We start from the raw sequence: 25361 nt of genomic DNA on the forward strand, positions 1-25361 counted from the left end.
TCAGAATTCCCTTACATCTCTAGGAGCAGAAGGCAAACGATTTGAGTGAAATAGTGACCCCACTTCAGTTTTGAGGGGTGGGGCAGGTGGTGGATATTGCCAAGAGAGGTAATGTACATTTTATATATTGTATTTCCTGGTACATATAGGGTCCATGCTTCCACCCCACATCCCTCTGATATTTTTCCCGGTCATTAAGAGATACATTTGACTACTATGTAATTAACATGCACCCATAAATGGTTCTTGATGCTTATCAATAAACCCATGTGAGGTTTCTTGACATATAACAGAATTTCACCCATAGAGAGAAAGCTTCACTTGAATAACAGTTGGAAAATGATCAACTCTTTCTTTGGCTGATACCTTATGTTATGGGGGTTCACTGCGAGATGCGAAGGTAGGGGTAGATTACCCCAAGACATTGAAACCAGAACAAAAAAGGCACTTCAATATTCTTGCCCTTCCAGTCAGTTTTAAACTAAGAAAGCCATTGAAATTCACAGGTTATAGCTATCTCAAGTAACTATAACTCGTGCTGCAAAGTAATTACAACTCCAGCCCTCAACATATTCACCTAACTATAATGCCCCTTCAACCCTTGTTTTTCAGTGAATTTCTAAGGTTTTGGTAATGTAAAGTATGGTATTATTACAATTCATAATTATGTCATTTTGACCTTTGTTTTTCAGTTAATATATACACACCCAGTTTCTTACAGATCCACCCAGTGGGAGGAAGGGTACAAATTAAAGGGGATCTAAAACATTGTTGTTTCCATTATAACTCAACGTTATTCAATGAATGGGTTTAAACTAGAACACAAAGTTATCTCTGGTCTCACTATTTCAGCACTCTTCTACTTTTGGCTCTGGCTTATATTTAGTGAAGATGGTTAGCAATTTCGAGGCAATTTTCTGTTTTACCCTGGTGTATGCAAAGAATATCATCACAATTGAAAGCAAATGCAATTTTGAATAGTAGCTACAAGTAATCTGGCAAAACTGTTTAATGTACAATGGGATCATCGTTCAATCCCTGCCGACGTAATCTAGCAATTAAATCATTGTTATTTACAGAATAGATGCTAGTCCAAAATCATTGGCCAAGCCAACAGGCCTGTGCAATTTTCGATGAATGTGTTAGATAATACACAGTAAACAACAGGGAGGGACATTAAAAGGACAATATTTAGAGGGGCCCAGTGTGCGTGTCCCATTAATCTATACCCAAAAGATGCACAAAGTTCCCCAGAAGGAGTAGTGTTAGTATGGTGGGTTGGTCTCTCTTCCTCTCTCTAAGGGCAGGTATATACACAAGGGTCAGGGAAAAGTATCCCTTGTCGGAACTAGGGATGCCTCACACAACAAGCTGGTTTAACAGCTGTTGTCATGTCGCCAGCTAGTTGTCTCGTGTCATCATCGGCCTCCTGCTCCAAAGTCAGGCCGGCGCTACAATGCCTGACGGGTAGCACACAGTGCTACACTTTTGTGGAGATCTTTTGTTCCTGGCCGTTGATCGAGTGTGTGTGAGGGGCCCAAGTAGTGAAGTAGTGAGCGTGAGGGGGTGTGTGTTAAAAAAGGTCAGTATAGTCTACTCCGATCAATTTATCATGTAGCTAACCACCTTGTTAAAATGAGTGAAGAGAGGGGTACCGGGACTCAAACAAGCTATAGGGATTGGTCCCGTTCAACCCTCGTCTGTGATTAGGTCAACATGTTTCATGCCCTATCGGCAATTCTTCAAGACCTATGTTGTGCTCATAAACTAATGGTGAGCCCAATTTGGGCTGGGGTGTATGGTAGATACAACCTCAGAGGTCGGAGACTGGAACAGGAGGAGTTCCTGCGTAAGAATCCACCCCTTAATATCTGGTGCTGGTCCCCACAGACTGTTCTCGTGGGACCTGCGCTGTAAGGTAATTATCTTAATAGCGCAAGGACGTTACCTCTGCACCTAGTCCCACACACCGACCGAGCTGCTCTACGTGCCGAGCCACGTCGGTGTGTGGGACTAGGTGCAGAGGTAACGTCCTTGCGCTATTAAGATAATTACCTTACAGCGCACGTCCCACGAGAACAGTCTGTAGGGACCAGCACCAGATATTGAGGGGTGGATTCTTACGCAGGAACTCCTCCTGTTCCAGTCTCCGACCCCTCAGGTTGTATCTACCATACACCCCAGCCCAAATTGGGCTCACCATAAGTTTATGAGCACAACATAGGTCCTGAAGAATTGCCGATAGGGCATGAAACATGTTGACCTGATCACAGACGAGGGTTGAACGGGACCAATCCCTATAGCTTGTTTGAGTCCCGGTACCCCTCTCTTCACTCATTTTAACAAGGTGGTTAGCTACATGAATAAATTGATCGGAGTAGACTATACTGACCTTTTTTAACACACACCCCCTCACGCTCACTACTTCACTACTTGGGCCCCTCACACACACTCGATCAACGGCCAGGAACAAAAGATCTCCACAAAAGTGTAGCACTGTGTGCTACCCGTCAGGCATTGCAGCGCCGGCTTGACGTTGGAGCAGGAAGCCGATGATGACACGAGACAACTAGCTGGTGACATGACAACAGCCGTTAAACCAGCTTGTTGTGTGAGGCATCCCTAGTTCCGACAAGGGATACTTTTCCCTGACCCTTGTGTATATACCTGCCCTTAGAGAGAGGAAGATAGACCAACCCACCATACTAACACTACTCCTTTTGGGGAACTTTGTGCATCTTTTGGGTTTAGATAATACACAGACAGATACATTAAGAAATGCTGCTGATGCACATAAAGGCATTTGTACCCATAAACAAACACAAATACAGACACAGATGCACAAAACAACAACAGTCAACTGTGGTATTATTATTTATTATTATTATTATGTTTCTTATATAGGGCCAGAATCGACCCCCGAAGGGGTATCTCCGCGCTTGCCTTGGGAACCCATCCTGGATTTTCCCTGTGAGATAGCCCCTACAGGGCATCCCCAAGGTGAAAGCCAGGCATCCCGCCACGGGGGGGCCGTTGTGGAGATTAAGCAAGCTTAATGCCCAGAGTTGCAGAGTGTGAACCCATGATTAGGTCAGGCACCGAAGCGAGAATTATCGAGTCCATGGACATTTGAGCTCAAGACCCTGCCGCGTCAGGAATTGAACCCTGGTCCCGCGTCTGACCTCTGCTTCAGGGTCTGCCTGCTCTAACCAGTGAGCCACACTTCTCCACCTTCAAGACACACCGATCAACAGTCATTGGCCTTAAATAGCCGAGTCCTCCCTCATGGTATAATCTAACTTGCTGTAGCAGACTTGCCCCAGACTGAGTAGTGATGTAAGCAAGTGGAAGTCTGAGGCGTGGTGTGCAGATTGAACGGTGTGCACATGGGGGAGAGAGATGAATGTGTAGCAAGGTGAATCATAAGTTATATTGTAAGGTATGATATTGCTGAAAAAAGTGAGATGTATCATAAAACATTTAATGGTGTGAGCACTTGGTTTTGTTGTGGGATTGGTGATGATCTGAGTATGTGGATGAATAGTGTTGAGTTGTGCATGACTGGCTGTGGCTGAATAGATGCCCTGGCAAGTGAGTGAGTGAAGAATTATGTGGTTGATGCTGCATATTACAGACAGGTGGTGAGTGACTGAGGGTAAAATAATTGCTAAAAAGGCAGACTGAGTGATTAGATAAATCACTCAGTCTGTTGATGTAGTGGTATGTATATGTAAGAAATTAGGTTACTGGCTGATTGTGGTGTGAGCCCTGGTCAAGCGGGAAACCACAATTCTTGTCAGGGTAAAGCACCTGCAAACCGCAAATTAACCTGGGCTTACCCGCTGGTAGCTTGGCACTAATGGCCAGACTGATTGTAGCAGGTACTAGGTGTTTTCCCGGTGAGCCAGAAGGGTGGGGGCCGGTTTTGTTAGTATGGGCCAGCTTTGCAGCAGAGCCGTAATACCGGCCCCCTGTAACAAAAGCAGCAGTGGTGCTTGACATTAGCACCCCTCTCCCCGAGCCGGTGCTTCTCAGTCACCCCCTCAAGATCCCGCCCCCATCTCCCCCCCAGGCTGGCCAAGCGGAATTGCCAGGACTGGTTTCTGTTCTGTTCCCAGTCCGGCCGTGTTGGCACTTAGCAGTCAGGGTTAACATAAAGGCAAAGTGTAAAGTACTTCAAACAGTAAAACAAGGATAAACACCACACAAAAGTATCCTACGGATGATAGAAAAACAGGGCAGAATTTCATAAATAAAACAAGACCAAAATGGCAAAATCCAATCAGTAGAACCAAAGTTATGAATTTCTAAAGGATAAACTGTAAAATAGTGCCTAAAAGCAATAAGCTACAACCATGGCTATATGTTCAAGCCAAACACATTAGTGCATTGGTTAAGATATAGTCCCAGATTACTCCAGCTGAAGGTTTGCCTTCTCAAGTTTTGTGCCAAGCACCCTGTTAGCATTAAAGAAGGTCCAAAGGAGCACATCTGTTTCAACAGTGGGGGTGGTGTGAAGAGCAGGCCAGGCATTTTTAGACGAGCAGGCTGGAACTTTGCATTGGTGGTCCCCTGTGGGCCGTCAATGCTGCTGTGAGAAGAGACGGGCAGGCGGTGGCTCCCTCAGAGTTTCGCTGTGAGCAGCACAGTCTTGGTGTGAACGGGTCCAATGATTTCAAGTGCACGAGAGCCACACTAAGGATCCAGGAATTGAGAGGCATCACTTGAGGGTCAGGAACTCACTGAAGACAGGTCCAAGATCTGTTGGGGAACATTTTATGTCCCTAGGGCTCAGATTAGAGGCCCAGCACACTAGCCCTTTGAGCCAATCTAGGGTCCTGGGTTCCAGATGAAGGTGCAGGTTTAGTTCTTTCTACCCTGGCAAGAGGACAGCAGGCAGCAGATCAGCATGGCAGGAGCTCCTTCAGAGTGGTAGTCTAACAGAGTGGCAGTTATTGTAGCAGCACACCAGTCCTTCTCCCTGGCAGAGAATCCACAGGTCCAGAAGTGTACTGAAGAGTTGGTGCCTGAGGTCCTATTTTATACCCCAATCCCTTGGTTGTGGAAGGTGGGAGAAGTTTTTAGACAGTGGCTCTGAGATGCATGGAATCTCCTGCTTCAACTGCCATGGCTCAAAGCTGGCTGCAGTGACAATAGAGGGTTCTTAAGCCCTTTGTGTGGAGACATGACACAGTCTATTCTGGTGTAAGTGGGGCTGTGGTCATCTCTGCCCCCATCCTGCCAGCAGATGGCCTATTCATGCACCCGCAATCCCTCCATTCTGGACCTGCCTGGGAGGAAATTACAACATCTAACTGTTACAGCCAGTCATGTGACCTAGGCCAGGCTATGGATACAAAAGGGCAGAAAAATACCAAATTTCTAAATGAGGCATTTTTATAATTGTGATAAAATAACAGACTTTACCATAAAATAGGGCTTTTCACCACAGTCTCAAAGACCCTAAACATGAACCGGTTACTTCTCTCCTTTTGGAAATTACACTTATAAAATGTAATAAGGTTAATCTTATGTCATTCTATGGGAGAGCTAGGCCATGCAGTGGTGAAATACAAATGTAAGAGTGTTTCACTACCAAGACATGTAAAACTTAAAGCACATGTCACACTTTTCAAATACATTACTTTAAGCCCTTTGGGCTGTCCTTGGCATCCTTAGGATGACTTATAAGTATTAAAAAGTAAGGCTAGGGCCTGGAAAAAGGTTTATTTTGCCAGGTTAACATGGACGTTTAAACAGCACACACAGTCTCTGCAATGGCAGGCCTGAGACACTAATAAACGGGGGCTCGATCTGTGCTGCATGCCCACTAGTAGCATTTCATTTACAGGCCCTGAGTACATGTAGTCCCACTTTACTAGGGACTTATAAGTAAATTAAATATGCTGCCAATGCATTCTATGCCCACTCCAAGGAAACACTTAATGAATCCAATATCCTAACTGTGTTCTGATTTAGTTGACATTTTTGAAACCATTTAGGGTGATTCTAACATTTAGCATTCTTGATCTAGTTCATGCTGCTCACTACATAAAGACCTACACCTGGTTTAGTGCCAAAGGAATTTCATCCCTATCCACCACTAGTCAAACTTTTTGGCCAACACAATTGTCATGTGCTGATGTTTAGTGCAACTGTCCTTCCTTCCCCTACAGACTACTAAAGTGTGCTCATTGAGCTTCCTTGTGGAAATGGAAAGAAACACCATCATGATCAACTGTGACAGCTCTATTCACAAGGTAGGACTTTCCTTCAATGTCTTGGATCAAGGATAATTTGTGAATTTCCAATAATGTAGTTCCCTCTGCATTCCCTACAGGCATTGCATCTAAGATAAGCATGTCCTTATAAAATAGATTTAAGTGTAGCTATTTTGTGTGACTGCTTATTTTGCCTTCCTGAGGTCATTGTAAAGTTCATCTGTCTGAGAGTTTTATGTCTTTTCGAAACATTGCACGAACTTGCTCCAAGGGCATCAGAGTTCTTTACATGAACACAATATGACATTACACATTCCTTGGTCACACAGAGATTAAGTGATTCTCCTGAAATCACAGGATGTTAACCTTAGGATTGGGACTTAAACCTGGTTCGCCAGGTCCAAAGTCAGTCACTATGATGTTATGCCATACATTTTCTGCAAGTAGTAACCCAATATAAATTAATTGGAGCACTGTGGCGGTCTCACTAAATGATTTGTATGTCACCAAAAAAAAGGCACAAAGCATAAAACACTGTTATTGGCTACAAAAGTGATGGTCTTTTAGAACGTAGTGGCTTACGAAATTTTGGAAACTCCCAAACTCTCCTGTTATGCTTTCTGATGCAGAATCAAGCACTGGCCTTATACAGCTTGGGCCAATCCCTTTCATGCAGATCAGCAGGGAGAGGCAAATGCTATCTGCACTACTAAGAAATATTCTTCTGAAAGTGCCCCTTGGAAGACTAGGAACCAGATGGAAAAAGAACATAATTAACCATATTTTTTTATTTATTTGGTTAGGTATCAGTAGGCATTTGATAAATTAAAACAATGTAGACAAAATATTATAATGCAAAAACCAAAGGGCCCATCATTTTTCAGAGGGGTGCAGAGACTTTCATCTGTATGCCACCATAACCAAATGAACACAGATAAGTAGTGTGCAAAGTTCTTTATGGTGAGAATTCATTCCATAGGTTCTCCTTATAGAAGGTGAGAGGGTAAGATTGAAACTATTTTTTGACCAGCGGTCAACTAGTGCGTCACAAAGGAGAACCTAGGGCCATATTATCAAGAAAGGGTGATACATTATCACCGCTATTATCGACAGGAAACTGCAGATAAAGCGGCAATAATGGGCTTGATAATATGCCCTTGTGAATTCCCATAGCAGCCCAGGTTCTGGGGTTAACCTGGTCTGCTATGGGAATTCACAAGGACATATTATCAAGCCCATTATCGCCGCTTTATCGGCAGTTTCCTGCTGATAAAGCGGCGATAATTTATCGCCCTTTCTTGATAATATGGCCCCAAGACTTGCCAGGGTTTCACTGTTCCCAATTTAGTACCTTGTCTGAGAAGTTGGATATCTAAGCAGCAGGTCATAAGGAATTGCGGTCATTTAAAATGATTCAACACTAATGTCAAGGATGTAAGTACACAGTCGTTCGTAGAATATTGAAGAATTCCATTCTACGTTCAAAACATTTTTTACAGAATAACAGAAGTTAAAATTTGAGTGCTGGGCGGAAAGAGTGGTTTTAACAGCAATCTCAAAGTTTCAAAAGGTGCCTGTAGTGAATTTTCTCAGACTGACTCCAGCTGTGTAATAACTGGTTGCTGAGCACAGATCTGGCACATTTTCAGGTGGTGATGCACAGAAAAAACATACATGACACCTTCCATCCTACATAGGATAGGCAGTGTCATTTATTTCCTCCGATGACTCGTTGGGTCACTGGAGGAAGCCTACTGTCCATAGAAAACTTGAGGACAACCCATCACTAAATGAGGTGGGTGGCCCGAGGGTTTGGCGGGCAGCACACTCTGTCACGTTTGAGAAAAAGAGTACCCAATCAGACAGACTATAAATCCTGCCCTAAATGTCTTAATTTGATTTCCCAGCTTTGTCACCGGTGGTTGTTGTAACCTTTTATGCTTTTTGAATAAATGTGGTCCATATATTCAATATGAGAGATGTACGTGTAATCTTTAAAACTGAGAAGACCAGGAGGAAAATTTGGACCTCAATCCAGAATGGGCACGAGAAGATGGGGCTATCTCTTTCCGCCTTTGCAATTACCAAAAGGAATCCTGGCTCCACTTATTATGTTGCTGCCCCAAATTAACCAGTGAGCGACAAAGAATGCTCCGCCTCATTTTTAGAAACCTTGGTATCAGAACATGTATGGAGGCATCAGATTGGTGCTTCTCGGGAACCAAAACCCACTCTCTCGACAGAGCGGCAAAATTTAGCCATCAGATCCGACTGGCCCTAGGCGCAAGTGCTTTACCACAAGTAGGCACAATATAGAGGCATTAAACAGACAAACAACGAGCTTCAGTAACAACCTAAGGGCATTGAGGAGCCAGCCCAATTGACCCACTTCAGAAGCAAAATCAAGTGTCCAGAGCTGATGGCAAAAAGGTACTTTGTAACACAGGACATGACTGGCGGAAACAGGACTTGAAAGACTCACAGTTTGGCGGAGGTGGGGGCAGCAGGGGAAGGGAGAAATGGGGGGAAAGGACCCAATTTTTACCTTTTTTTTTTTTTACTTTCTTGTTATTTATTCTATTTCTTACTGTAATGATTTTAAATAATTGAACGGTCAACAATAAACTAAACTAAAATAGGAGGAAAATTTCCAAACAGTGCACACAACAGCTGTTATTCTGCTTTGCGTGAAAGCGAGAGGGCAGAACAACACCATATCTACTAAGCTGTGGCACTGTTTTTCTTTCTTCCTGCACTAGAGCACTTTTGACTGCCTTGCGCCTATACACATAGTTTTGCAGCATAGTGCTATTGTGTCTGTGTGATATTTAGTACAGATGATGTACTGAATAATTCTATGATTTGACATAGTTTAACATGTTTCTAACATGCACGTGTGCTGTACAATACAGTACACACAATAAGTAAGAAACGTTTTGAGAAAAGAAACATTATGTTCGCCTCCAGAAGGCATAACGTTTTTTGTGCAAATCCCTGTCTACCATGTTTAATAGTTAGGGATTTGCATCAAACTCCATTAATAGTGGGATGGCAATGCCAAAACGCCACCCATTGTACCTCTTTTTGACCTAAAGAAGAGCAAAGTAGGACGAAGTAGCTCACAGCGCTACTTGGCTTAACTCTAGGACTAGTTTCTAGTGCAAAACAAGTTTTGTGCTGGAAAGTAAATCTAAAAACCAACACTTTGCACTGGTTTGTGCCACTTATGTCACACAAATCGGCAGAAAGTGTTGATCAATTTTGCTCCAGATATTTAACTATGTGCAAAAAGACTACCTATGAGAATCATGAGAGCATACTGAGTTACCCTGCCCTGAGTTATAGTCACTTGGGTGTCATTTTAAATGATTACTCAACAATGCAGAGCAAAAGGCTGAGCTCCTAGTTACAAAAATCCGAATTTATGAAGGTATAATCCCAATGTGTTAATGCGTCTGACTCAGATAAATGGGGTGAAAAAGAGAAATGAGCATATTACTTAAAAGGGAGACTTTATAGAACAGATTGAAATATTTGCGGCATGACGTACTTGCAAATATAATTTATTTTATATGCCAGATTTAGATAAAGCTAGGCCTTACACGATTAGGAACTTGTGATATTTTAGGAGCGCAGGTGAAAAAATGTCTAACGTAAATATCACTCAAGCTGTAATATACATTGACTTGTGACAGGTGAAACAAAATCAAATAAAGTGTTTTAAGATTAGGGATTTGTGAAATTCGCATAATTATGAGACATTTAGGAAAAATTACGGGAAATAATTTATAATTACATGAAATGCGAATGGGCTTTGGAAATTAAGGTCTCCTAGACTGCATGTGTGACTGGTGAAAAGGGAGTTCTTGACACTGCCACAATTAACAATCTGTGAGCACTTAATTAGACCACATTGCCACAGTCCAGCTCCCAGAAGTTGTGGGTCTGCAGAAAAAGAAAGGACAATGAATACAATCCTAAAAACCTTGCTACACGCAAAAACTAAAAAGACATCCAATTGAGACATCCAATTGAGACCTAGCACTCATTCTTAATGAGAATTCTCCACAGCTCCACACAGATATTAAATAAGTAATACTGATGCCCAAAAATCCACCATACACCTGGCCATACTGAAGAAAAGGAAGGAACACATGGAAAAACGATGGAAAGTTTGTGAACGTTCTCAAGACCAGGGCCACATCTGAATCTCTGGACGTTTTATCCTCAAAGTACAATAGTTGTTATCAATAAAATACGACTTGGCATGAAGCCATCAAGCTACTCTTGAAATACAATGAAAGACTTTTTTTTTATTTTTAGAGAATGTTTCATTAATTCAGACTACAACTCTAAAGCCCTAAATAAGACCTAAAAGAACAAGACAACCTAATGTCCTTCGAGAAAATAAACAATTGATCACAGAAGATGTACAAAAAGCTAGGAGAAAACTAAAAGATAAGCAAACTCCATGATCATGTCGACCAATACCACTAAGAATCCTTATCTTCTCAATCTGAGGATGTTGTGTAAAATTGAAAAAAGGCCACCACAAAGGCCGGTGTGATGATGGGATGCAGATTACATATGAGTGTTGTTTAGTTCATGAATCCTAATGATCAGCGTAGAGGACTCCACTGTCTTGTTTGGCCAATCTAACACTTTTCCAAGGGCAGCTCCTGAATGTGGGCGGAGGAGCGTCGTCCCACTTGCTTTCGCACAGTGCGAGAAGCAGTAACATAAAATGGTATGCCATTTTATGTTACAGCTTCTCACAGTACAAGAAAGCAGACAGGTTTGGTTGGGGGTGGGCAGGTGAGCGGTCCTGCAACAGGGCAGGGGAAGAGTGGCTAGCCCAATGTTGCGAGCCCTGACTGTTTGGTTAGCCCTCTGGGCAGACCAAACCAGTCAAGCGCACTCTGCCATTTTCTCCATGTAGGCTGCATGCTGCCTGCATGGAGAAAATGGTCTCCACATAGCGACCTGTGTGCTTGGCGTCCAAGCCAATTACACCGCTGCCATTGCAGCATTGTGATTGGCTTAAGGAAGGGGAGGCTGCCTGCTTGCTTCCTGCAGCTGCAGGGAGCAGAGATGACGCAGGACTGGATTGGGCAGCTAAAGGTAAGTTATATATTTTTTTTAAATATAATTAAAATGAATCCCCCCCACGTGACCCTCTCCCTACGCAACCCACCCACCCGCAAATCATGCCAGCCAGGACTGGGCTTTTCTTTCAGAATCAATATTTCAAACAACATTTATCCACACGGCAATGACAGGACTATCAGTTCAGGTTCACCACTTTGCCCAGTATATCCTATTTAGATCTTATGCAGGGTGCAAAGTAATGCATGCCTAGGGTCTATTGAGAAGAAAGCAATTAGTTCATGTTCTGGAGCCAGAAATCATCCATGTTTTATTCCAGCTGGAAACCTGCAACCTTTCATTGTGGTTGGAATGCTCTTCGAACAATCACAGGATCAGAAATGGAGCTGCTGACTTGAATGAATGAAAAAAGAGATTGTATTGCGTAAACGAAGACCTTAGCAAGAGATATCCTGGTGCTTTTGTAAAACCCACACATAGAAAGACACATTCACGGTCGCAGGCAGGTCGCTCCCCACGCCACCACACGGCTGCCAGCTGCCTTGGCCCTTCTCCCTGCTACCCGCCTGTTTTGCTGCCATTTCCTGCTCCTTCCCGCCGCTGCGATCTGCTCGGCACCTCCGCCCCAGACGTGGCCTTCCTGACCGAGACCTGGAGGAACGACTCCTCGGCGCCCGGCATCGCCATAGCCATCCCGGACGGCATCAAGATCACCCGCAGGGATCTCGCCAACGGAACTGAAGGAGGAATAGCCATTGTCCACAAGTCCACCCTCAAGGTCGCCACCCATGCAGACAACACCCTCAACACTGCCGAACACCTGCACTTCCGGATCCACACCGACCCCAACATCACCCTCAGAGGAACACTCATCTACGGACCCCGAGCTCAATTTAGCAACTCCATCGCCGACTTCGCCAGCACCCATGCACTCGCCTCCATGCACTACATCCTCCTCGGGGACCTGAATTTCCACCTCGAGAACAACAAAGGACGACAACTCCGCCACCCTGATCGACAACCTCGCCAACCTCGGCCTCAGACAACTTGTTAACGCACCCACCCACACCGCTGGCCACACGCTGGACCCCGTCTTCTCCACAGGCACCCACGTCGCCTTCGACCACACCACCGAACTCCACTGGACCGACCACCGCTGCATCCATTTCACCTACAATAAACCAACCACACACTACCGCACCCAACAGCTACCTCGCCGCTGCTGGAGCAAAGTCACCGAAGACCAGCTGATCACCACCCTCGCCCAAAACCCACCCACCGACCCCACCAACCCAAACACTGCAGCCCGCAACCTCAGACAGTGGATCGACGACTGCGCCAACACCCTCGCCCCACTCAAGAAACCCTCGAACAACCACACCAGCAAGAGAGCCACCTGGTTCACCGACGAGCTCCAGACCAAAAACGCATGACGGAAACTGGAGAAGATATGGCTCCATGAACGGACTCCGGACAACCACGCAGCCCACAAGGATGCCACCGCAGACATCACCACCTCATCAGATTAGCCAAGGGATCCTCCTCCAAAGACCGCCTGGATAACAACGCACACGACAGCAAAGAGCTCTTCAGCATCGTAAAGCAACTTTCCAACCCCAGCGCCAACACCAACGACATACCACCCTCACAAGAACTGTGCAACTCACTAGCCATCTTCTTCCACCGCAAGATCGCTGACACCCATGACAGCTTCAACACCATGACCGCCCGACTACGGCAGACCCCACCTCCCCTGTGAACACCACCAGCTCCAACCGCCTGACCTCCTGGTCCAACGTCAACGACGATAAAACACGCAAGGTCATGAACTCTATCCACTCAGGCTTTCCGTCAGACCCATGCCCACACCACATATTCAACAAAGCAGACGCTGCCATCGCACCCCAACTACGGAAGGTCATCAACATCTCCTTCGAAACAGCGACATTCACGGGAAGCTGGAAACACGCCGAAATCAACGCCCTCCTCAAGAAGCCCAAGGCGGACCCCAAGGACCTCAAGAATTTCCGGCCCATCTCCCTGCTCCCGTTCCTGGCGAAGGTCATCGAGAAAATCATCAACATGCAACTGACCCGCCACCTGGAAGACAACAACATCTTGGACCCGTCCCAGTCTGGGTTTAGACCAAACCACAGCACCGAGACAGCCCTCATCACCGCCACAGACGACATCAGGCGCCAACTAGACAACTGCGAAGCATCAGACCTCATCCTCCTGGACCTGTCAGCCGCCTTTGACACGGTCTGCCATCGCACTCTAAAGACACGCCTCCTAGAAGCCAGAATCCAAGAGAAGGCCTTTGACCGGACCACGTCCTTCCTCTCTGGCAGATCCCAGAGCGTCCGCCTCCCGCCCTTCCGATCCGAAGCCACCAACATCATCTGCGGGGTCCCCCAGGGCTCATCCCTCAGCCCGACGCTGTTCAACATCTACATGGCCCCCTCGCACAAGTGGCGTGCCAACACGACCTCAAAATCATCTCTTACGCCGACAATACCCACCTCATCCTCTCCCTCACCAAGGAACAGCACACTACCCAAAACAACCTCCACGAGGGAATGAAGGCCGTCGCGGACTGGATGAGGAACAGATGTCTGAAGCTGAACTCGGACAAGATGGAGGTACTCATCCTCGGACCCACCCCCTCAGCCTGGGACAACTCCTGGTGGCCGACCACACTGGGAAGAGCACCGACACCCACTGACCATGCAGGCAACCTAGGATTCATACTTGACTCCTCCCTCTCCATGTCTAAACAGGTCAACGCCATCTCCTCCTCCTGCTACAACACCCTCCGCATGCTCTGCTGGATCTACAAGTGGATCCCAACCAAAACAAGAAGAACAGTGACACAGGCCCTCATCAGCAGAAGGCTGGACTACGGCAATGTACTCTACGCAGGAATCCCAGCCAAACACCTATGACAACTATAACGCATCCAAAACGCCTTCGCCCGACTGATAGTCAACGTCCCCCGCCGCAGCCACATCACCCCCCACCTGAGAGACCTACACTGGCTCCCCGTCGACAAGAAGATCACCTTCAAGTTCCTCACCCACGCACACAAAGCACTCCACAATGCCGGACCAACCTACCTGAACAGTAGACTCAGCTTCCACACCCTCACCCTCCAGCTCCGCTCCCCCCCGCCAGCCTCACCCTCGCCGATGTCCCCCGCATCCAACGAACAACCTCCGGCGGCAGATCCTTCTCCTTCCTCACCACCAAGACCTGGAACACCCTCCCTACCCACCTACAGCAGCCCCAAGACCTACTCGCCTTCAGAAGACTCCTCAAGACCTGCCTCTTCGAGCAGTAGCGGCACCCCCTCCCCTGAGAGCCTTGAGACCCTCACGGGTAAGTAGCGTGCTTTACAAGTACTCTGATTGATTGATACTCTGATTGATTAAACACAAATTAAAGAGATGTATAGATAGGTTTTTGGCTGTTTTAGAAAATGTGAAAGATTGTTTTGATACTTGAGGGAAGTCAGCAAAGTATTACATGCTTTGAAGGTAATTTGAGTTCGAGACAAAACTCCTATTCTGAGAATTTTATACCTTGGTATGCAAAACCGATGATGGAATGTAGCCCGCAGAGCTCGACAGGGCAGATAGCATTCAAACAGAGAAGACATGCAGTTGTCACTTTTCATGTTGTTAAGATCTCTGTGACACAAGCAAGGTGCTTTGAAGATGCTCCTCTTTGCAACGGGTAACCAACAGAGCTGGAGAAGATGGTTGGACATGGATGATGTCCGATTCAGTGTCACGATTTAGGCCCTTGTTAGGAGAACTGTATCTCCCAGAGTGCCTGGTGATTAGTCTGTTGTTTGTGTTTATTGTTCGTCTTATCTGTTTGCTATATCTTTCTTTCACCCCTTGCTTCCGGTGCTTGTCACTTGTGAGCCTATCTGCCCTGAACTCGAGCGCTTGGTTAGCTTAACGGGGCTCATGGAGATTTCCTAGTGAAGATTTATTTGCTCGGAGTAAGCGGAGACCGAGCATAGCCGTGTGCTAGACTTTTCCGCTTCACGGCTTGTTTACGCCCTTTGACCTCGGAGAGCCGCGCTGTTCGCGCTGAGAGAAGGAGACCGCTGTTTGCACTGAAAAGGGAAGACGTGAAGAAGACGCCAGCTGCCTTCAAGTAACGTGAGCACTGTTTGCCATATTTACTGACATAGTGAAGGGACGTCGATTGCACCCGTGCCTCCTCCCTGCATATTGAAGAGAGGTGGGCGCCTTGATTAGTGTTCCTTCCAGAAGCACCGTGACTCTATTTTCTCCAGCCCGCCCCCTTGTTTTAGGCTGGATATTGTTTGGTGCAAGTGGAGCTAGTTACGCGACCCCCAGCATAATTCCCTTGTGGATTTGGGAAAGGCATGAACTAGTATATATTTACTTGCCAAGGAGAAGTGGAACAAGCTTCTTGACATTGAAGAGACATTGAGAGAGCACATTAGCTTCCTAGATGTGCATTTGAAACTAAGATTATTGTTTTCTCTCTGGAGCTGTGGCTCTTTCGAACTTTGATTACTTTTCTTTTCTTTTTCTTTGGATATTTTCTTCTTGGATGTTTGTGGCAGTCTAGATAAGTGAGTACTTACCTTTTCTGTATACCTCTAATGCTTTTGGTTCTAAGAAAGGGGAGGGGGTTAGTATTGACAAGTGTCTTCTTGTGTATTCATGCAGACTCAGCATGCAGACTTGAAAAGGGACATCTAACCTGCCTTCGCCTGCTGTAGATGATTTCTGGCTGCCAGCCTATTATATTTTATTTCTCCATTTTTTCCCCTTCCCTGGGGGAGGTCTTCCTAGAAGCGTGTTATATGTATGACGCACCTGGGGGGGCCGCTTCTAGGGAGGAAGGAATTAAGCTACGAAATCGCTCCTGCTGCATCTGACTCTTAAGGTTAGGCATCCTGCCTAGTTTGTGACATTCAATCCTAGGGCCAATCAGGCTGCACGCATTTTTGAACTTACTCTATTCTATGAATCAAGGGGCTTATTTACAAGCTCCTTGCGCCACCCTTACGTGAATGTTCCCATGTTAAGATTGATGCAAAACTGGTGCAAGGGCCTTGTAAATCTGTTCCCAGGTATTTAGGAAGAGCAACAAGTAACCAGTTGCAGTAGTCCAACCTGGAACATATCAGGATACAAACCACAGTAATGCTAGAGGTTACAGGAGCAAAAAATAATCATACGAATACCACTAAGGAGGTCATACACACGAGGTAGTAAATACATTTAAGTATGGTTGAAAAAGAAGGTTTGTACCGAAAATTGACCTCACACTGCACTAGAAGGAAATTCTTCATTGGGAATAATGACCACCATCAAGAGTTTTTTTTTGTCTTACCCATCAATAATAAATGCCAATCCAAGTCAGGATTGAATCCAAACAATTGCAGACTGGGCATAATACTATCTACAAATCATAAGGATGCAGCCCAAATGCCATATCCGGTGCCACCATAGACATCCAACATTAAATCAGGCCATTTCAATCAAGTACTTCCTGTTAAATGGGTTTCAAGGCCCTTTACGATTGTCAAAGAAGCAACATTTCCCATGGCAAATTAACAGAGTTAAGTTTTTAGCTCAAAAACTTTGAGCATGGACGAATGAACAATTGTCATGTAAACTACAAACACAACATACTCCCCGGTCTACATACACCGTCTAGATCAGAGCCTTGTATGGTCTCTGACCATAATCAAAACAAGTCTTGGAAAAGTCAATAGGCATTCCCTATGCAAGAGCTATTTGTTTTGCCAATATCTTTTAGCCATGGTGTACTACAGTGTGGCTGTGCAGCATGGCGAAAAGTAACATAAAAAAAAAATATGATATGATCGCCACTGGACCTGCATTATAACACTTTTTTGGGGGGGGGATGGGCGCCATGGGCAAGCAGTGACAATGGGGAGGGACCTGTAGGAGGGGGGCTGTGCAAGCATTCATTTGAGTAGATAATGGAGTGAAGGGAAGAGCAACAACAAGAATGGGAGGGTGAGAGGGGAAGAAGCAACAAGAAGGGGTGAATGGGAAGGAGAGGTGGTGGAAGGGAAAGAAGACATACAGACAGATTCATCAATGTCAAATTCTGCGATTTCTAAATTGCGAGAAAAAGCGAATCGCAATTTAGAAATCGGAGAATGGCATTCATGAATATTTGCAAGAAAAAAAAGCGAATCGCAATCGGCCACAATCCCCGATTGCGAGTACCCAAAAATCGGAAAAAATTCGCAGAATCGGCCGATACCCATGTTGAAATTACGATCTCGCAATTACCGAAATCGCAAATTGTGATCTCGCTAATTGCGAGAGCGCAAAAATGGGAAGTCGCATTCTGAGCACAGTGATGACATCACAAACAGGAAGTAGGCAGGTTCCACCTTCATTCAGCAGTGAGAGCCTGAAGTGGAATTAGCATTGCCCTAGCTCCCCTCAAGAGTGCCTACAGGTGAAAACCAGGCGACACCCCAGTGCCCAGCATGTCACAGGAAGCTGCAGGTGGAACTTCCACAGGAAGAAAAAGAAAAATTTAATTTTCCGAGCAAGAGCTCAAATATTTGATAGAGGGAGTCTGCAAGGACCACAATCGCCTCTTCGGTAAAGACTCCAGAAGGGTGCCTGAGGCCGGTAAAAGGCGGATTTGGGTGCGCAACCGAGCAAAAGTGAACTCTGTGGGGGAGACCAAGCGCTCCGTGCATGATCTTAAAAAACGTGGGTACGACCTCAGAGGGCGGGAGAAGGAGAAGATTGCAGAAAGGCTGGGAGAGTGTGTTGCGACAGGTGGAGGGGAGCCCACTGTCCCACCAAACACACCACTCGAGGACCGAGTAGAGGACACCATTAATCCGCAGGCATGCGTGGGTGTGATCCAGCTGGACTCCTCCCGACCCACCAAAGATACACAAGGTAAGTGCCATGCGACTGCGATCCTCTGTCCCCAAACAATGTCCATGACTCCAGATCATCCCATTTCAAACCCCAGTCATGCAGCCAAAGCACACCACAAAAGCACTATTGCATTGTGGGACATGTAGTCTGACCACAATTACCATCTAGCCCCATAAAGCCAGACCTGTTCAGTGAGAGTCAATCCTGCAGCGAGTCAGGGAATGGTAGCCTGCATGCATATAGGAAGCTTAAATGTGGAAGAAACACGTCACTAATCAACGTCCACTTTACATCACAGATGGCTCAGAAGTCCCCAGTATGGACAGCGATGCCCTGCAAATTGAGGATATCACAGAGGACACTGAAGGAGACTTACATCTATCCCCACAGCCAGGACCATCAGGGCAAGCTGCCGCACCAGCGGTCATTCCACCACCTGCCCCTGTGGACAGTGCCACCTCTGAGCCAACAGGCGCAGCAGTACCACAGCGCGTGACCCAACCACCAGTGGGGCTGACAACACCAGCAGCAGCACGCCGACAAACCCGCCGCCCTGCGGCTGTGAGGAGCCAGTCAAGCGGACTGGTGAGGGAGCAGCTTAATAACACGTCCCGCGCTGGCAGGGGACCAAACGTGCGGCCAGGTGGGCTCTCTATTGAGCGCCGTATTCTCCACGTGCATCAGACACAAGCCCGTCATCTCGCGGCTATACACCTCCAACTAAACAAGACCGCCAGGAATGTTAGTCTGATGTCAGACCGCATGAGAGGATGACAGCAGCTATGGAGGCCAACACCCAGGCCATGTACAACGGGACCTCAACCTGCGCAGACACCGGCAGCTGCTGACCCGCCTGTCAGCATACATGCGGTCCAATTACATTATTAGCAACGCGACCTCCCAGCTCTCGCGATGCTCCTAGGCCATGCAGGTCCAAATGGTCCAGTGCTGTCAGGACGTTGCGAGAGCTCTGGAGCAGGTGACAACAGCAGTACAGGGCATGCAGGCAACTGGCCATGGCCAGACTATGCGGGGTTGACGACACTAGTGAGGCTAATTCCAGCCAGAGTAGCCAGTCCGTGCCACAGGTGGTAGCACCCCGCCGCAGCAGCAGGCCCTCTGCTGCCTCACGGCCAAATCCGGAGGAGGATGTGGAAAGGAGGTTGGGAGCATCTGCCTGGAGGCAGCATTGAACATTTGAACATTACCATGAGGGACCTTGCTACTTCTACAAGCATGCCCTCCTCAAGAACATGGGACATATGACGCAATATGTCAATCATGTAACAGTTTGGGGAATCCCCACTTTATTGTGCTGTAACAATAACAAATATTCTGTCTAACTTAATCTGACTCATGTCATTATTACTATTGTCATCCATGAGTGAAGTATTGGGTGTGGGGAGTGGGTGCACTAGAAATAGTTCATGCTGATTTGGTTACAGCGCCTGTGTCCTTCTGTAGGATTCTCCCCGCGTGCGTGATGCACATGTGCAGGTGGTCGGTTGTCCCCTTCCGACTCACTGCCAGAGATATCTACAGGTATCCAGCGCTTAGTAGCAATGTTGTGGAGGATTGCACACACGGCCACGATGTGGCAGCAGACCTCTGGCTCGTATTTGATGGCCCCACCAGTTTTGTGCAGTATGCGGAATCTGCTCTTCAAAAGGCCAAATGTCTTCTCAATGCAATTTCTTGTGCGTATGTGTGCAGAATTGTAACTCCGTTGCTGAGGTGTTGCAGGGTTGAGGTATGGGGTGAGGAGGTACTCACGGAGAGCATAGCCGCTGTCACCTGAATAAAAGGAACAGAGGGTGAGTGCCTGTTCTGCGCAGCTACATTATCACAGTGTACTATTGTGGGGCATGTGTACTTAGCTAGTAGGTGTCCTTCCCCAAAGTCTCCCCTGGCCAGTCGTGTGTGAATGCCGCTGTGCTGGAATATGAAGGAGTCGTGTGTGCTCCCCGGGTACTGTGCCACTATGTCCGTGATGATCGTCTTAGCATTGCACACCATCTGGATATTGAGAGAGTGGTAGGACTTGCGGTTGCGATACATGTATTCCGTTTGTGCTGGTGGGCAGATGTGGATGTGGGTACAGTCAATGCATCCTATTACATGCGGAAATTGTGCTACATTGTTAAATTGTAGCTTGGTATGATTCAAGTCCTGTTGGCTGGTGGGAAATGAGATGTAGTTGTGTAGCCGGGTCAGCATAGCCTCCAGGAAACTCCTTAGGCAGCGGGACATGGTGGGATGGGATATCCCCCCTGCAACAGCGACTATCCCCTGGAAGCTTCGGGAGGTCAGAAGGTGCAGGCTGCGCAATACCTGGACATGGGTGGGCACGGCATGGAGTTAGATTCCACCTCAGAATGCCCACCACACTGCAGTAACGACGTATGGCCCAATCCGCTTCCCCTGCACATATGCTGCTCACCGAACAATACATGATGAGAAAGCAGATGAACACCGGGAGATGGTGGGAGAGGGAAAAAGTGAAAACAAGGAAGAGAGACCATGGAATCGTCCACAGGAGAAGGACCACCTTCATTTTGTTAGAAGCCACCTTCTTGCCACTGTATGGCGTGGTAGAAGTTTCACTGGGCACTCCCTTGCATAGTGTCCTCCCTGACCACAATATAAACACAAATTCTTTTCTCTTCTTCGTTTCTTCTCTTGATGATCATTGCCCCATTCAGGCGGTAATTAGCGTAAATTTGCTCCCTAGTTTGGCCCAGAAGGGTGACCCGCTGGCGGAATATCCGCTCCTGGATCCAACGTCTGTTCCGTGCTGCTCGCTGTAGCCTTCGACGCCTGACCACCATGTAGAGTCCTGGCATTGTGAGAGTCCTCATGCTCCAGCTGCATATCCTTAAGTGTATTTGGTCAGGCCTGCACCTGTTGGTAGTTTGTAAACTTTTTTTAAATTTTATTTTTTTTCCTTACTGGTTACCACCTGGTTTGGGTTCTCTTAAATTGCGCATCGCAAATAGCGATTTTCGGGATTTTCGCATTCTGCGATTTTTCATGAATAGCGATTGCGATTGTTTTGCGATTTTGCAGATTAATTCGCAGATTCCATGGTTTCTCGCAATTTCAAAATCGCAAATGGGCTTCTTCCAGGTTTCTGCGAATTAATTTGCGAAATCGCAATTTTTCTTTAGCGAATTCGCATTTTTAGATTTTACACTGTCATGAATTCCTTTTAATCAAATTGCGATCGCAATTGCTTATTCACAGCTATTACGATCGCAATTTGGCTCCATGAATCTAGCTGATAGAGTCTTAATCAGGTGAGAGCAGCAGATGGACAGTAATCAAAAGGAACTAATCTGAGCTTCGTCCATGGTCCATGCAAAAGAAGTGAAAGTGAAGCTGGCACGCGTTCGGCAATCAGTAGATAGCAAAGAGTGACAATAAAGATGAATGTTAAGCAGTGGGTAGGCTCCAGGCCCTTTAGAGTGCATGCGCTGTCAGAATGCGAGACATAAATAGAAGAAAAACTTCAAGTGGGGAGGATTGTCTGCAAAATAGCCAGTTCCCAAAAAATGATTGGACAGTGAAGCAACGGAAGCAGAGTTCAAGATTTTGCAGAAAATAGTAATCACATTTCAAGAGGTTGTCAGAAAAAGTACAGCTATATTGTTGAGTGCTCAAGAATGTATTAGAAGGTCCCCTATTATATGTTCTATGTCATTTCTGATTAGCATTTTCCAGAAAAATCACAAATTAAAATGAAAGCATAAGTAATATATCCAGCAGTTTCCCACAAACCCAAGATATTTCCCCAGCTAAAACCTAGTGGAACCTCTGGATGAGAATTTGGAAAAAATGTGGAATTCTTCTGGAAACTGGGTCTGATCATCACAATTACTGAAGTTATTCCCCAGATTCGGAATTCGGTGGTAATTGTGCATCCTACATTTACTAATGCACGTTGTATGGGCAATTTCGAGATGCAGAAATAATAATACAGTATTCCCACCATTTCCATAACGGAGTCCTAAGCGTTGCACCACTGCCCCTATGGCGGCACATGTAATGCTCATAGACATCCTTATGCATCTTTCTAACAATTTAATATTCCGCAAGTCAAACATTAATTGGTTTAGTGGATGGTCTACTTAGTGGAGAGAGGCCTGTGTATTAATGGGCGGAGCCATAACCGTGGCAATGCCCCTCTTATATCAGTAGATCTGAGGAAGCAGCAGAAAATTACCAATAGGGAAACATGGATCAAGTGAAAAATATCACACTGAAGACCAAGTCCTGAGAAGCCCATCTTTCAAGCACAGTGTGCAGAGCAATAACCCCAGAGATCATGGCACAATGGTCCTAATTACAAGATACCTTTTTATTACAGGCACGTTTGATGAAGAGGACAACATAAGGCTGTTTTTGCCATCTTTGCATGTGCAAAACGCGAGCTAGAAAAACTAGAATGACACAGAGAAAACCTTTTTTACCACTGCTACCCTGTAGCACGTGAACTGAACCACAAGGCGATGTCTGCACCGGAGGACTACAATTTATTGTAAAAAGAGACAAACTCAGGGATGCTTAAACATATGCTCTTTAACATAGTCAGATCATCATGAGGAAAATTTGTGAATGGCCTAAAGCAAAATACAGCTAATTAAAGGAATTAAATTAGGCAAGTTGTCTATTGCTTCCATTGGAAGCATCTATATACAGAATCCGGGTTTTCACTGCTCTTAGAGTATTATAAAATTTGCTTTACTTTTCACTAATCTGCATAATGAAAAAACAGAAATCATTGCTCTGGCATAAAGCAAATTAATTTCCTTCTCTCAAGACCAGAAGGAGAAAGTAGGTTGGCAGTTGATGGCCCACCGTCTTGTGCATCTCATGTCCATGCTGACTGATGGCACCAGGGTACTATCAGTGGTTCTTTTTTACATCCAACTCGCACCTCATCTGCATATCGCAGGTCTGAATATACCCACAACTAATAGAAAACACTGACCACAACTCTGTGCTGGCACTAACTCTCATACAGACGCTGGTATCATACCGCCAGATTCATCATTCTCCCGTTTTGCGAGGCCCTAATAGCGATTCATAGCGAATCGCTATTAAGGACTCGCAAAACGGCATTCATGTAGGAATCGCAATATTTTTTGCGATTCCTACACATTCTTTATTTGCGATTAGCAAATTGCTAATCACAAATAAGGAAAAACTCCCCATGCATTCCTATGGGCCAAAAGGCCCATAGGAATGAATGGTGAGTATTCCTTATTTGCGATTAGCAATTTGCTAATCGCAAATAAGATAGCGATTTGAAGGGTGCCAGGGGTGTCCAAAGGACACCCTGTAGCACCTCTCAAATGATCTGTGACACAGGTGTTGCACACACACATGCCCAAAGGACATGTGTGTGTGTAACATGCAACTCAGAAAAATGCATTTAAATGCATTTTTCTGAGTTTTCGCAATTTACCGCGAGGTCTGACCTCGCGGTAAATTGCGCCTAGAAATTGTGAATTCGCAAATTTAATTAGGATGTTGAATTGCATTTAAGGAATCTCAAATAGAGATTCCTTAAATGTCATTCCTCGCAAAATTGCGAGATCGCAATTAGCGATTTTTACATTTGGGATGCTGAATCCCAAATGCAAAAATCGCTCTCGCAAAGGGCCGGATTCTCAGAATCTGGCCCTTTGCGAGCGCAAAAAAGCTTGATGAATCAGGCTGATAGTGTTGGCTCTCTGCATGGTCACATAAGGCATGGCTTCAGGTGGGGAGGGAGAGGAATAGTCATTGGGTGATGGAGCAGGGTGGCAGGATTCCAGGTACCAACTGACCTTTTTAGGTGCCTAAGGAATAAAAGGGAGATAACATCATCTACAAGTTCAATTTACAGTGTAATCAATTCGGCCACACAGTGAGCACCTAAGTTTGGTAAATGGGATTAAGTATGGGTTTATTACAAATTTAAAGCAAGGTTTATGTACACACGTCTTAAGAATATATTGTAAAAATACAAAATCACTACTGGCAGGCCAAATTGTCTCACAAAATTTAACCTCAAGACCATGAAACATACAAGGAATTCAGTGATAGCACGGCTGAAAATCATAAATCAAATCTGATGATTGGTATAAACTTTGTGGTCCTCTTGCTTATTATGCATGAGGAAATCTAAATCTCATAAACTAAGCCGGAACTAAAAGCACTCATTGGGGAATCCCTAATCAGATCTAATAAAGTAGGAAGGTTTCATCATAGCAGAACTTCTGTAGAAGTCTATCAAAATAAACAGTATTGCCAAGCATAAAGCCACACAACGCTGTTATTGTGCAGAGGTCCGTACCCCTCTGAACCTAAACGGAATCTGCCTAAAGATAAAGTGTGATCATTAATTAAACTCCACAAAAGAACATTCAAGAATCTCATATCATGTGCCTCATTATTTTCCACATTCACACAGTAAAACTTGGTAACTACTCTTGAACCTCCTTTTCTTTGGTCCGCACATCAAAATGTCCTTGGATTTCTCCTGTCTCCCAATTACATACAAACAGTATTCCTGCCTTTGTTTGTTGAGGCTTGTCGTCCTTAGACAAAACTACTCCTTCCAAACCTCACTAGCTCTCACACATTAAGTGCCTTTCTCTGTTCTTAAGATCATATGACCCTACCTGCAGATGAGAAAAAAACATTGCAACCAAAGCAAGCTTCTGGTTGAAGGTTAAACCTCAAGAAATCCAAATGCTTAAGTCCTTTGGTCAAGTTAACTTAGGAAGCATTTCAGTACACGTTTAAATGCAGGATTGTGGATATTTATACAGTTACAATACATATGCAGAGCACTATTCAAATAAATAGAGTTAACAACATTATTCAAATAACACAATGCAGATATTTATGGGAATGACAATTTGATGTTACTGTAGGGATAACATTGGTTTGCAAACTTGTTTAAATGTTGAGCTTATACAGTAAATGCACTTTCTATAGCTGTTTGGTGAACATCGCATTAATGGTATTAAGTCACACAAATACGAGGCCATGTGTAAATATGCATGTGGCCTGTTCATATTCATGAAAGAGTGGAGTCAAAATTATGCTTCTCCAA

At 45.4% G+C, this 25361-nt stretch overlaps 1 protein-coding gene across 2 annotated transcripts in view; it reads left to right on the forward strand.

The window, feature by feature from the left end:
* Positions 1-25361, forward strand: part of LOC147685236 (cathelicidin-related antimicrobial peptide Bf-CRAMP-like) — a 33296-nt gene that overhangs the window by 2453 nt on the left and 5482 nt on the right. The window contains exon 3 of one of the 2 annotated variants that reach the window (XM_086941133.1): positions 6177-6260. The exons of the other annotated variant lie outside the window; for it this stretch is intronic. Coding sequence (XP_086797259.1) covers positions 6177-6260 — 84 coding nt within the window. The remainder of the gene's footprint in view (positions 1-6176; positions 6261-25361) is intronic. 2 annotated transcript variants of the gene reach the window in all.

This window comes from Lissotriton vulgaris, chromosome 10, assembly GCF_964263255.1.
Source record: "Lissotriton vulgaris chromosome 10, aLisVul1.2, whole genome shotgun sequence".
Taxonomy (NCBI): Eukaryota; Metazoa; Chordata; class Amphibia; order Caudata; family Salamandridae; genus Lissotriton; species Lissotriton vulgaris.